Raw genomic sequence first — 14347 nt, 5'->3', positions numbered from 1 at the left:
TTCTTCATACACTCCCATGGCTCCACGTGGACAGTTTAATAGACATTCTTTTATGTAGGGAATATTTACTGGTTAAGAGTTATATAATTTTTTAGGTGTCATGGTAAGTAAAACCTCTCACTGCACATGCCTGACAATATGATTTTGAATCCCAAATCCCATAGTGGAAGGACAGAACTGATTCCTGATAGTTGTCCTCTGACTTGTGCTTGAGAGTGCATATGCACATGCACACACACACGTACACACACACACAAATAATAAAAATACTTTAGGTACATTCTCTATGCCAATAGTTTATTGCTAAGGATATAGATGAATAGATTAGATAGTGATAAAACATCACACTAAGAGATCTCAAAGTCCCTTAGCAATTTAGTAGGCTAAAAAACTGTTTTGGGGCTAGAGAGATGGCTCAGCTGTTAAGAGCACTTGTTGCTCTTAAAGAAGACCTGGGTTGCCGGGCGTTGGTGGCGCACGCCTTTAATCCCAGCACTCGGGAGGCAGAGGCAGGCGGATCTCTGTGAGTTCGAGGCCAGCCCGGTCTACAGAGTGAGTTCCAGGACAGCCTCCAAAGCCACAGAGAAACCTTGTCTCGAAAAAGCAAAAAAAAAAAAAAAAAAAAAAGAAGACCTGGGTTTAGTTCCCAGCACCCACATGGCATCCACAACCATTCATAACTCCTGTTCCAGGGGATCTCATATCTCTTTTGATTTCCAAGGGCCCTGAGCATACATGTAAGTATACACACATACAGACAAAACACTTATACAAAATAAAATAAATAAATATTTTAAAACTTTTAAAAAATTATATTTCATTCTAGTGGCTAGAATTAGTGAAACAGCCATCTCAGAAAACTAAAGAGTCATTTTTCACCGAGTAATGGTGGTGTGCACTTTTAATCCCAGCACTCAGGAGGCAGAGGCAGGCAGATATATTTGAGTTTGAGGCCAATCTGATCTACAGAGCAGGTTCCAGGATAGGCTCCAAATCTACACAGAGAAACCCTGTATCAGAAAAGCAAAACCAAACCAACCAAACAAACAAAAAACAAAATAACAAAACGTAAGAGTAATTTTTCACCACCTGAGCAGCCCAGCGTTTCTGTTCCTCAGGTGAGGCCGAGTGAGGCCATGAACAGCCACCCAGCAGAGTGCATAATTTTTCATCTCAAATGCACTTCCAGGTGAAAGATGCAAGTGTTCAGGAGATGAGGACTATATGTGTAGTACTTACTCTGCTTACACACCCTAAACAACCTAGGCAGAAGCTATTCCAAGTGATGTCATCGAAGGAACAAATAGGAATCTTCTACTATTTCACAGAACCTTATAGATACCAAGTGTTTGTGTTCCATTCAAAATAAGCAAAAGAATGAAGCCCGAATTGCAGGAGTCATTTCCTGTGTACTCTGTACAAGTCGCAGGATCTTTATTTGTGTTTATATGTTTATTTGTTCGTGAGCACGTGTGTGAGGTCAGATGTCAATGTCAGCTATCTTCTTGATTGCTTTTGACCTACATCTTTTTTTTTTTTTTTTTGGTTTTTTCGAGACAGGGTTTCTCTGTGATTTTTTTTTTTTTGCTTTTTTTTTTGTTTTGTTTTTTTGCTTTTTTTTTTTTTAACAACAAAAAAAATTGGGCTCTGATAGAACTGGCTGACCTGAAACTATTCAGACCAGGTTGACCTTTCGTTTGCAAAGTTCCTCCTGCCTCTGCCTCCCAAGTGCTGGGTTTAAAGGTGTATACTTGCAAGCGTGGTGTCCTAGTTAGGGTTACTACTGCTGTGTAACACCATGATCAAAAGCAACTCCAAAACTAACTTGGATAGGAAAGCGTTTATTTTGCTCACGGTTCCGTCAAATACAATGAGGGCAGGAACTCAGGCAGGGCAGGAACCTGGAGGCAGGAGCTGGTGCAGAGACTGTGGAGGATGCTGTTCACTGGCTTGCTCAGCCTGCTGTCTTTCTTTTCCTTTCTCTTTTTCTCTTTCTTTTTCTTTTTCCTCTTTTGGTTTCTCTGTATAAGCTCTAGTTGTCCTGGAACTTGCTCTGTAGACCAGGCCGGCCTCGAACTCGAAGATCTACCTTCTTCTGCCTTTAGAGTGCTGGGATTAAAGGCATGTGCTGCTACCATCAACTTCAGACTGCTTTCTTATGGAACCCAGAACTACCAGCCCAGGGTTGGTACCACCCACAGTGGGCTGGGTCTTCCCACATTGATCGCTAAGAGAATGCCCTACAGGCTTGCCTACAGCCTGATCTTACGAAGGCAGTTTCTCCGTTGAGGCCCTTTCCTCTCTGATGACTGTAATTTGTGTCAAGCTGACATCACACCTGGATAGACTCAAGGTCTGCACATAAATTGGAGTTCACTGATTGACTGGACTGTGCCTGGCCCGCAAACCCCAGGGATCCTTCTGTCTTTAAGTCCCAGTGCTGGGACTACAAATGCACGATGCCTTGCCCAGCATCTATATGGATTCTGGGAACTGACTCAGATCCCTGAGCTTGTGCAACAAGCACTTGTCCTACAGAGCCGTCTTTCCAATCCCCTGCTCGTTTTGCTGTTGAGATGACATCTAAACAGTTCAGGCCGACTTTGACTTTACAGGGTAGGCCACACTAGCCTCAAACGTAGGCTCTCATTGTGTCAATCTCATGGCTGTTAGGGACGCAGGTGTGCACCGCCAACATTCGTGGGGTGTCACAGAATCTTTGGCCCTCACCTTTCTCATGATTGGGACAGTATTCACTTTGCTGGCTTGCAATACAACCAGAAATCATGTTTTAAGTTACTGGAGCTGAGCCTGGCCCTATAGGTAACTTACCATCAGAACAGACAACCAGAAACTACCAGGAAGTGACTTACATGGGAAAACTGACATCTAGTGGTGCCTTTTTATAACATGGGCCAAAAGTATAGTTAATTGCTGGCTTGAAATCTAGTTATTGGGGGGAATAACTAGTCAGTGACAGAGCACCTGCTTTCATATACATAACAACATTTCACTCTCATGGGTGATTTTCAAACTTGGCTGTGTATCAGAATGACATGTTGAACTTTTTGAAACCTACTAATAGAGGGCATGGTAGCACACACCTTTAATCCCAGCACTCCAGAGGCAGAGGCAGGTGGATCTCTCTAATTTCCAGGCCAGTGTGGTCTACATAGCAAGTTCCAGGTCAGCCAGAGCTACATAGTCAGATTGTGTCTCAAAAAAACCCACAATAAAAGAGAAACATGCTAATGTCTGGATCTTACCTTCTGAGAGAATCTGATTTAACCTACTCAGGCTCTCTCTGCCTCTATCTCTGTTTCCATCACTCAACTCTAGAAAATTTTCTATTAGGGACATTTTAAAAGTGATTTCAGTATGTAACCAGAAGCTGGACATGGTGGTGATACCTGTGATCCCAGCACTTGGGAAGAAAGGACAAGAGTTCAAGGCCAGCCTGAACTACAGGAGAGCTATCTGAAACACACACACACACACACACACACACACACACACACACACACACACACACACGGAATCTTGAGAACCATTGCAGTGGTCCATGAAGTAACTCATTTATTATTCCCTTCATTGTGTAATTGAAGAAAGTGAAACCCAGAGGGTAAGGTAGTTGCTGCAAAGTCAATGAATAGGTAGAGAAAATTTGAGCTTGATTCTCCCATAACCCCCATCTGATGTTGTCTTTGCAGAAGTTTTAGAAGTCTGGTATACCCTGACTAGCTTCTGCATATAGGAGTCTTATTGTGTTTTGTTTGTTTTTTGAGACAGGGTTTCTCTGTGTGTAACAGCTCTGGCTGTCCTGCAACTTGAGTTGTAGACCAGGCTGGCCTTGAACTCACAGAGATCCATTTACCTCTACCTCCCGAGTGCTAGGATTAAAGGTGTGCACCACCACCACCACCACCACCACCACCACCACCACCACCACCACCACCAGGATACATATAGGAGTCTTAAGTAAGGGACATTAAGAATTTACCAGACTGTGAGCTGAAGCTCTGAAAACAGCTTGGGGTAGGCAGAGCAGCGTAGTCTATGGAAGGCACTGGCTATCTGATCTGTCTAAATTCATGAGTTTAAACTTCCTGAGTTTTAGACTCTACTGTTCTACTAATGGATAAATTAGCAGTATGAGGTTAATTCTGAATCAAATTGCTATAAGATAAACAGTAAATTTGTGTGTGTGTGTTGAGATCAGGAATATATTGGAGACAAAAGTGTGTAAATTAACGGTCAGTTATTGGTGCCCATGAAAGGGTTGACCACTTACTTATCTGAGGCACACTTATCTGCTAGGCATTTGTGGGTGGGTAAACAAAAGGGTCCAAACCCTGATATCTGGGACCTTTTGCTAACTTGGCCTCCCACAGAGTTCCTCAGAGGATGGGTGACTCTGAAAGGACACTGGAACACGAATTTGTTCCAAGCCCATCTGGTACAAACTGAAGCTCACTGTGGACACAGGAAATGAACAGGGTCTCCCTGGGTCGGGAAGGGAAGCTGCATTTCTTAATCATACATATGCGCCAGGCCAAAGCCTGCCAACACCACGCTTAAGTAATTGCTAGGACAATTTCCCCGAATTTTATGGTGAATGTTCCTTTGATTGGCTCTTGGCAGCATGTAAGAGCAGGTTGAGGAAAACGAAGGTTCAGCCAAGCGAGCAATAGTCTAGAAAGTCATCCTATGAGAAGGCCATGTTAGGGGTCACAAACTCAGCCAAAGAACTGACTTTGGCCCACAGATATTTTTGTCTCAGTGCTAGTTGGCGGGTTCTCAATATTTTTCAGTTAATTGCCAACATTCAACTTTGGAAAAGCTTACATAAAAACTCTGATTTTTGTCATGAAATATAGCGGTGTGTGTGTGTGTGTGTGTGTGTGTGTGTGTGTGTGTGTGTGTGTGTGTGTGTGTTTCTAGGCATTGAACCTAGGGTCTCATACTTGCTAGGCAAGAGCTCTACCACTGAGCTATATCCACCATTCCTCAATATATACTATTGGTTTGTTTTTGAGACAGGATCTTATGCCGATCAGGCTGGCCTAGAACTCACTATGTATTATTGGATGAGATTGCTCTCAAGCTCACTGTGTAGCTGAGGAGGACCTTACATTTCTGATCTTCTTGCCTTCACCTCCTGAGTGCTAGGATTAAGGTGAGTGCCCCTGTGTTCTGTTTATGAAACAATGGGGGTCAAACCCTGGGTTTCCTGCACGCTAGCCAAGCACTGCCCTGAATTTCATACTCAGCCATCTTCTACCTTTTGACACACCCATGCTTATCACTAGTCCATGAAGTTAGCAAATGTTTACTGATACTGTAGCTTAGTAAGAAGCAACGGGGGGGGGGAAGGGGGGAAGTAAGATCACTTGGTTAGTAAAGGTGCTTGCGGCCAAACCTGATGGCCCGTGTTTGGTCCCTGGGACCCACATGGTGGGAGGAGGGAACTGATTCCCAAAAGTTGTCCAAATACACACATGTGTACACACACACATACACAAAATAATATAACAACAACAGCAATAAGAAAAGAAATAAAGGGTCCAAGTGGGAGGCTGAAATGATACCCACAGGAAATTGTGGGAAGAAGAAAGCAATTCTAACACATGTGTTTTCTTTCCTTCTAACCGTTTTCCATTGATCCGGTCTACTGAAGTGATTCACTGAGAAATGCTAACCTAGATGGAATGTATAAACTAAGAGAAACACAAATCTTGGTTTTAAATGAACATTTTTTCCTAGATCTGGATTAAGAAACAGCACAGTTGTTTTTTGTTTGTTTTGTGGCTGCTGTGGTTTGCCTGCTGGGCCAAACAGAAGCTTCCTTTTATGTAAGGATGGAGACAAGCCACTCACCTAGTCAACCAAAGAGTTAATGAAAGGGAAGAAAGGGAGAGAATGGATGGAAAGGAGACAATGGTGGCTCTCTAGGAGAGAAGAAAATCAGGCAGCAAGGAGAGGTAGGCCCTTTATGAATGACCACATTTTGTTAGTATGAAGAGATGAACAGAACCATAAGGGTTAGGCAAGGGGACACCAGTGTCTCTGTTGTAAAGGTACAAGTGCACAACTTTGGAAGCCAGAGAGGAGAAAGAGGCTACCATTGGCTTCTGCCAAGTCCATCCCTTCCCCCAGCCTTTTCTCCCCCTCCCCTCACCCGGAAGGTCCTTTCTCCTCATTCTGCCTATCTAATCTTGCAGTCTCAGATATGATGAAAGCTCCCAGGCTCTCACAATATCCCCAGGCCCTTCCTCCCCAGCCTCTCCTCCCAGGTCCTTTCTCCCCAGCCTCCTCCTCCCCAGCCCCTCCTCCTCAATCCCTCCTCCCCAGCTCCCTCTCCCAGACCCCTCCTCCCCAGGCCCCTTCTCCCCAATCCCTCCTCCCCAGGCCCTTCCTCCCCAATCCCTCCTCTCCAGACCCTTCCCCCCTAACCCCTCCTCCCCAAGCCCCTCCTCCCCAGGGCCCTCCTTTAGCACAGCTGCTGTGTGCCTTACAAGTCTCACTAGATTGAGCATATTGTCCTGGAAGAATCTTGTCTGTGTGTATTATAAAACCCCTTGTAAACTCCTTGAGAACAAGGGCCGTTTCTTCTGTTCCCGCTTCATCTCCCATAGTGTGGATGGCCCAAGAGACCCTCTGTATGGCCCTGCTGCCTCACAGACTGGAGAGTTCAGTTCAGCTCTCAAGCTCTTGCCAGCAACGCAAAGGGTGCACAATAAAGTCCTTTCACTATTAAGCGACAGATTCAAAGATAGAGGGGCTGAGAAAGCACACACACAGAATCCTTGTCTCACGTCTCTCCTGGGAGTCAGAGCCTGGAAGCCTCAGGTTAGATGTGGAAGTAACTTTGATATACTGTATGTGGTGGCACATTAGTATTTCATTTCGATGGAATATATAAACTAGTTGATAAAAACATGGAACTGGCAATGTTCCTCAGCTTTTGTTTAACATCCTCAGGGTCTGGAGTCCTGGTGTAGTGGAGACCTGGAGTCCTAGGTCAACACTACCAAAAAACAAAAACAAACAACCAAACCAAACCAAAACACAGAAAAAAAAACAATAAATAGTAAGTTTTGGGTCACATGAAAGGACCAAAAAAGGTAAAGATTTTTTTGTAGGCCATAAAGTCATTAGTTGGTATTTCTTAAAGCTCTCTCCTGTCATGTTTATAGTCAAGAGTTCATAGGGGGAAATCATTGTTTTTCATATTTTAATGTTGACAGTGCTACCAGAAGAGAAAGTATCTCTTAGGCCATCAGCATTATGGGAGATGAAGCAGGAACAGAAGAAACGGCCCTTGTTCTTGAGTTTACAAGGGGTTTTATAATACACACGGACAAGAGCTGGGCAGTGGTGGTGCATGCCTTTAATCCCAGCACTCAGGAGGCAGAGGCAGGAGGATCTCTGTGAGTTGGAGACCAGCCTGGTCTACAAGAGTGAGTTCCAGGACAGTCTCCAAAAGCCACAGATAAACCCTGTTTCTAAAAACAAACAAAACAAAAAACACAGACAAGATTCCTTCCAGCCCCCCTCTGCCCCCCCCTTCCCACCTTTCTCTCTAGCCGGGGCCTCGATATGTAGCCCTAGATGGCCTTGAGCTCACAGAGATCTGTCTGCCTCTGCCTCTCAAATGGTGGAATTAAAGGCATGAGCCACCATGCTCAGCCATCTGCCATTATTTCCATTGCTGAGTGTTTCAGTGCTTTTTTAGGGTATAAATAGCAACCAGTACTTAGGAAGGAGAGCTAGATTCACACCTCTCTTATATTCTGAGTTTCTCCTTTCTCCACGGCTATTTTGGGTATCAAGTGCACTTATAGAATTCCATCTTCTGACACAGATACAGACTTAAGCTGTTCCGAGATGTCGAGATGCCTAAATCTTTAAAGCATTACATATACTGAAGAGAATTCATGAGGATTGTCCGCCAGCCTGGGGAAGTTCTGGAGTGTGTCCTAGGGATCTAAAAGTGTCCACACCCAGAAGTGCATCGTGAAGTGGTCATGTCAGCTCTTTTATTTTTTTGTAATGGTCCTGTAATATTACCTGTATATTTCCCTGTGGGCTGCAGTTAAGCAACTTTCTGTAGAGCAAAACTGAACATAAAGGGGCTGGAAAGATGGCTCAGTGGTTAAGAGCACTGACTTTTCTTCCAGAGGTCCTGAGTTCAATTCCCAGCAACCACATGGTGGTTCACAATCATCTGTAATGAGATCTGGTGCCCTCTTCTGGCCTGCAGGGATACACACAGACAGAACACTGTAGACATAACAAATAAATAAATCTTTAAACAAAAAACTGAACATGAAGACATACACATACATTTAGACACACACACACTATCTGGGAGGTTTTTTAAACAAACAAGGTACCAGTCTGGACTTCAGAGAGCAATTTGTGTATCTTGTGAAAGATTCTGAGTCTTTTTTGGGGGGGTTTCTCTGTATTGCTTTGGAGCCTGCCCTAGAACTCGCTCTGTAGCCCAAGCTGGCTTCGAACTCAGAGATCTGCCTGCCTCTGCCTCCCCAGTGCTGGGATTAAAGGTGTGTGCCACCAACACCAGTTGATTCTGAGTCTGTTATACTCCTTGAGTAAGATTTATAGGTCTGACATGTATATAGGATGTGACCTTTCAGGTATGGGCAGAAATGCACTCTGTCACTTAGTGTGGAGCCAACATTCTTTAATACCGTGTAATTACAGTGCACAAGAAGAAACCAAGTAGTAAGCCAAGGCTGGTGGCACAGTTCTGTAATCCCATCTATTAGGGAGGCCAAGAGAAAATTGTGTCTGGATGAGTGTTGGTGGCTCACACCTTTAGTCACAGCACACGGGAGGCAGAGGCAGGAGGATATCTGTGAGTTCAATGCCAGCCTAGTCTACAAGAACTAGTTCCAGGACAGCCACCAAGGCCACAGAGAAACCCTGTCTCGAAACCACCCCCCTCAAAAATGAGTGAGGTCAACAATGCCAGTCTGGACAACTGAGTAAACACTGTCTCAAAACTTCAAAAAGTTAAAAAGGGTCAGGGATGGTGGCACATGCCTTTAATCTTAGCACTTGGGAGACAGAGATAGGCTCTTCTCTTGAAGCTAGCCAAATCTACGTAGAGAATTCCAGACCAGTCAGGGCTATGTGATAAGACCCCCATCTTAAATATGTGCACACGCATATACCCAGTGCTAGTCTTCAACTCAGTGGTAGAGAACTATCCTCTAATGTATGAGGTCCTATATTCAATCTCTAGTAACCTCCCTTTCCCCCATAAAAAATGATACTAGAGTAATCAATCAGATATGGAGGTATACACCTGTAGTGCCATACTCTGGAGGTTGAGGCAGGAAGATCTCGAGTTCATATTGAGCCTGGACTATATAGTACATTCCACGCCAGCATAGGCTACATAGCAGCACCTAGTCTCAAAAAATAGTAATAAGCTTGGCATGGTGATACTCACCTTTAATCCTAGCGCTTGGGAGGCAGGAGCAGGTGGATTTCTGTGAACTTGAGGTCACCCTGGTCTACACAGTGAGGTTCAGGACATCCAGGGCTATGTAGAGAGACCCTATCTAAAATAGTAATAATAATAATAACAACAACAACAATAGTAAAGCTTATTGATAAATAGTTTATCTTTGTAAACATTTCGAGAACATTGTACAGTAACAGTGGAAGAGACAGTGTGGTCTGTCCACTGCTGTCACTATCTAAGAGCAGGAGAAGCAGTCAGCCTAGACAGGGCAGCTTTCCCCGATGGAGAGAAGATGGGTGCTAGAAAACAATCTTCTCTGAATAATTTGCCCAGCTAGAGATCTGTGTCGGATCCAAAGGGCCCTCTTTCAATCCTTTTTTCCCGGGCAGTCCGTAGATCCCTGAAAAACGGTGAGCGACTTCTGTGTGCGGAGAATTGTACAACATGACTCCTTAGCCAGGGACTCGGCATTTGGGGCCGCACACTCTGCAGAGAAATATTAACATACAGTCCTGAGTGAGAAAGCAGACCAATTTAACCCAGGTTGCCAGAGTAGCTAGAAGCTATTAAATTCAATAAGAAGCTAGAAGCCTGTCTCCCTTGACTCTGGCCAGCCTAATGTGGAGAAGCCTGAATTGCTCAGTTAACAAGGTTTGACCATTTGCATGGCAATTTGAAGGGCTAGCTTGCTTATTTATTGTTCGCTGTTTGATCCCAGGTATTGAATCCTGAAAGTTGCCCTCTGACTTCTACATGCCTGCAGGTCCTGGTTAATTTTATGTCACCTTGACACAAGCTAGTCATCTGAGAGGAAGGAACCTCAATGGATAAAATGCCACCTGAAGATCAGGCTGTCTTTTTTTTTTTTTTTTTTTTTGGTTTTACGAGACAAGGTTTCTCTGTACTGTTTTGGAGGCTGTCGGTCCAGCCTGGCCTCGAACTCACAGAGATCCGCCTGCCTCTGCCTCCTGAGTGCTGGGGTTAAAGGCGTGCACCACCACTGCCCGGCCAGGCTGTCTCTTAATGCACAGTTTTGGAGAAAATGTCTTCACAAGGTCAGGCTCTTTTTTTTGTTGTTGTTTTTGGTTTTTGTTGTTGTTGTTTTTCAAGACAGGGTTTCTCTGTGTAGCTTTGGAGACTGTCCTGGAACTAACTCTGTAGACCAGGCTGGCCTTGAACTCACAGAGATCCACCTGCCTCTGCCTCCTGGGATTAAAGCCATGCGCCACCAATACCCAGCCCAGGCTGTCTCTTAATGTGCAGTTTTGAAACCATAAGTAATGAGCATTTGTGTAATATATTTGTATACATGGAATTTTTTGGGGGAGGGGTACAGGGTCTCATTATTTTGCCCAGGTGGGTCTGGAACCTGTGAGCTCATGGGATCCTCTTTCTTCAACTTTCCAAATAATTTAAACTAAAGAGCACATCCTAGAAATGACTTTTTAATTTTCTATTCTTTAATTTGTTCGTTTAAGCTGTATCTTACTATGTATGTGTGTGACTATATGACTACAGGTATGTATGAACACACATGTATGCAGGTGTCCTATGAGGGCCAGAAGAGGGTTTCGGATCTTCTGGAGCTGGAGTTAGATGAGCACTTGTGAGTCATCTACTTGAGTTCTTGTCCCCTGAAAGAGCAGTACTCATTCTTAACTGCTGAGCCATCTTGTTTTGAAAAGATAGCTTACTGGAAGTGGAAGTACTTGATGAAATATAACGGTGATCTGTCCTCCAAAGTTTATATTAGGATTTATCAATAATAATCACTGTTAGAGTACCATGATATAATGCTTCCCTCATTCTTTCACATTATGTATAGATGTATGTAAGAACACATCAATATATACATATACACTGGCCCATGTAAGTCATAGACAAACCCTGATGTGAGGCTTATTTTGCCTGCTTTCCCTCCCCCTAGTCCCATTCATAAACATATTACAGAGCCAAGTGTGATGACTCTTGCCTGTAATCTCAGCGCTGAGAAGGCTGAGTGAAGTAAAAGGATCTCCATGAACTTGAGGCCAGCCTGGCTACATAGTGAGTTCCAATCTGGGCTACAGTGTAAGAGCCTATCTCACAGCAGCAACCTCCCCAATATACTAAGGACATCATTGCAAGCCACTCAGCATTATGCACGTATGGAAATGGTTATTAATAGCTGCTTCTGTAGTGGGAACTAAGTAGAGCCACAGGAAAAGTGATGAAATTAAAGATAAGGCAGATCCCAAAAGGCAACTCCCAGCTACAGGGGAAATGAGAAGACAGAGATAGCAGCACGACCCTTTATTTAAGGAAATCACGACGCGTTCAAAAAAGAAAAGGATGAGGTCACAGGAAAGGCTGGGAGGAGAAGATATTTGCACAGAATGTGGAAATGACAAACTTCGAGTCTTGTAGTGGTTAAACACAGGCCTCTCTGCTCTGCAGGCAGAAAAGACCAGTATATCCCCAAGTTCACATCTGCTTTGTCCTTTGTCACCTGGAAAGCACTCTTTTTGAAAAGATAATTCAATTTCCATCATCAAATATGACCTGCCCTTTGTCTGCATCTAACCAGGAGACCTAACACCAGGGTTCGTACAGCATACTCTATGTCATCTAGCCAGGAGACCTAACACCAGGGTTTGTAGAGCATACTCTATGTCATCTAGGAAGGAGACCTAACACCAGGGTTCATAGAGCATACTCTATGTCATCTAGGAAGGAGACCTAACACCAGGGTTTGTACAGCATACTCTATGTCATCTAACCAGGAGACCTAACACCAGGGTTCGTACAGCATACTCTATGTCATCTAGCCAGGAGACCTAACACCAGGGTTTGTAGAGCATACTCTATGTCATCTAGGAAGGAGACCTAACACCAGGGTTTGTACAGCATACTCTATGTCATCTAACCAGGAGACCTAACACCAGGGTTCGTACAGCATACTCTATGTCATCTAGCCAGGAGACCTAACACCAGGGTTCGTACAGCATACTCTATGTCATCTAGGAAGGAAGCTCTCAGGGCTAGAGGGGAGTGTGGTGAGGTGCCTGCTGAGCAAGCATGATGACTTGAGTTTGGATCCTCACTACCCACATGACAAGCCAGGCTTGCAGGCCCAGTACTGGGAAGGCAAAGATAGAAGGATCCCTGGAGCTCACTAGCTAGGTTCAGTGAGAAATCCTACCCAAAAGTAAAATGGTGACTAAGGATGACACCTGACCTTATCCTCTGGCCTCCACACACACATACACACACACGCACACACACACACACACACACACACACACACACACACACGCACGCACGCATGCACACACACACACACACTTTAAAAAGGAAGAAGGGACCCGGAGAGGTGGCTCACTCATTAAAAAACACTAACGGGGGGGGGGCAGGAGAAGGGACTCAGACGATAAGAGCCCTGGCTGCTCTTTCAGAGGTCCTGAGTTCAATTCCCAGCAGCCATAGTGTGGCTCACAAACATCAGTAATGAGATATGGTGCCCTCTTCTGCCCTGTGGGCATACAGACAGGGCATACATTTATTTATGTATACTAAATAAATAAACCTAACATGTTTTTGGAAAAAGATCTGGTGCACTCTTCTGCCTTCAGGCATACAAGCAGGCAGAACACTGTATATAAATAAAGAAGAAAATCTTTCAGAGGACCCAGATTCAATTCCCAATTCAATACCCTGACTATTACCTGGCAGCTCACAACTAGCCATAATTTCAGTTCTTCTAGACATATGTGGTACACAGACACACACTCAGGCAAAACACCCATACACATGAAATAAATCTCAAAAATATTTTAGATTAAACTAAGAAAGCATTAACAGTGGTTGTTAAAAAGGGAAAGCTAAGCAGGGCATTGGTGGCACACGCCTTTAATCCCAGCACTCGGGAGGCAGAGGCAGGTGGATCTCTGAGTTCGAGGCCAGCCTCCAAAACAATATAGAGAAACCATGTCTCGAAAAACAAAACAAAACAAAAAAGAAACTGTTTTAAAAAAACAAAATAAATAAACAAATAAATGAAAAGGGAAGACTATCCCCTCCCCCCAGGCCCCTGCAGCCTCCTACTAAGGCCCCGAACTTGGTAGGACCCTGGTTGCTTTAAGCCCCCCACGCCTCTGCCTCCTCTGCACTGAGCAGTCCCTTTACAACCTCTCCTGGTGACTTTGTCTGATACCGTCCTCTACTAATTTTGTCACAATAATTTCTGCCTCCTGTGACAAAAATACCTGAAAAGAAACAACTTCAGGAGGTGGGGTTTACGTGGTTTACAGCCCATCGTGGTAGGGAAGGGTGGGCGCAAGCGCAGGAAGCAGCCAATCACACCTCATCACAGTCAGGAAGCAGAGAGTAAAGGCTTTTTCCTCCTTACCCAAAGAGACCCCACCCAGTGGGCGGTGCTGCCCTCAGTTGGAGTGGGTCTACTTCAGCCTAATCTAAACAATCCCTCACAGTCCTGCCCGGAGGCTGCTCTCGGTAGTGGTTCTAGATCCTGTCGAGTTGAGGACGTTAACCAACACAGATGCAAGTCAATTCACTTAGGCTTCCATGGGGTGTATGTAAAAATCATTTAAACCGCCTAACTCCCTATGCCACCCTGCCACAATCAAAAACTCTGTTCTGCCAGGCATGGTGGTACACACACACATGTGCTACACACATGTTGTGCCCAAATTCTGAACCCCCAAATCACCAAGAGACCCATTCCGATGTGAAAGCAAAGAGTCTTATTGTTTAACGAGCTAACCCCACTAACTCGGGCCCTTGGTCAGTTCAACATGGAGGCTGGCATGAGAAGGGCTGGGAGAAACTGAGAGGCAGGGAGCTTATTGGGCA

General features: G+C 44.6%; 1 protein-coding gene across 1 annotated transcript in view; it reads right to left on the bottom strand.

The window, feature by feature from the left end:
- Positions 1-9632: 9632 nt before the first annotated feature.
- Positions 9633-14347, bottom strand: part of Heatr4 (HEAT repeat containing 4) — a 35869-nt gene continuing 31154 nt past the window's right edge. Inside the window, exon 17 of the mRNA XM_005072807.4 lies at positions 9633-9982. Within this exon, the coding sequence (XP_005072864.4) occupies positions 9830-9982 (153 nt within the window). The 3' untranslated portion in view covers positions 9633-9829. The remainder of the gene's footprint in view (positions 9983-14347) is intronic.

Source organism: Mesocricetus auratus, unplaced genomic scaffold, assembly GCF_017639785.1.
Source record: "Mesocricetus auratus isolate SY011 unplaced genomic scaffold, BCM_Maur_2.0 Super-Scaffold_15014, whole genome shotgun sequence".
Taxonomy (NCBI): domain Eukaryota; kingdom Metazoa; phylum Chordata; class Mammalia; order Rodentia; family Cricetidae; genus Mesocricetus; species Mesocricetus auratus.
Note: the sequence above shows the minus strand (reverse complement) of the source record. Positions and strands in the feature narration are given on the sequence as shown.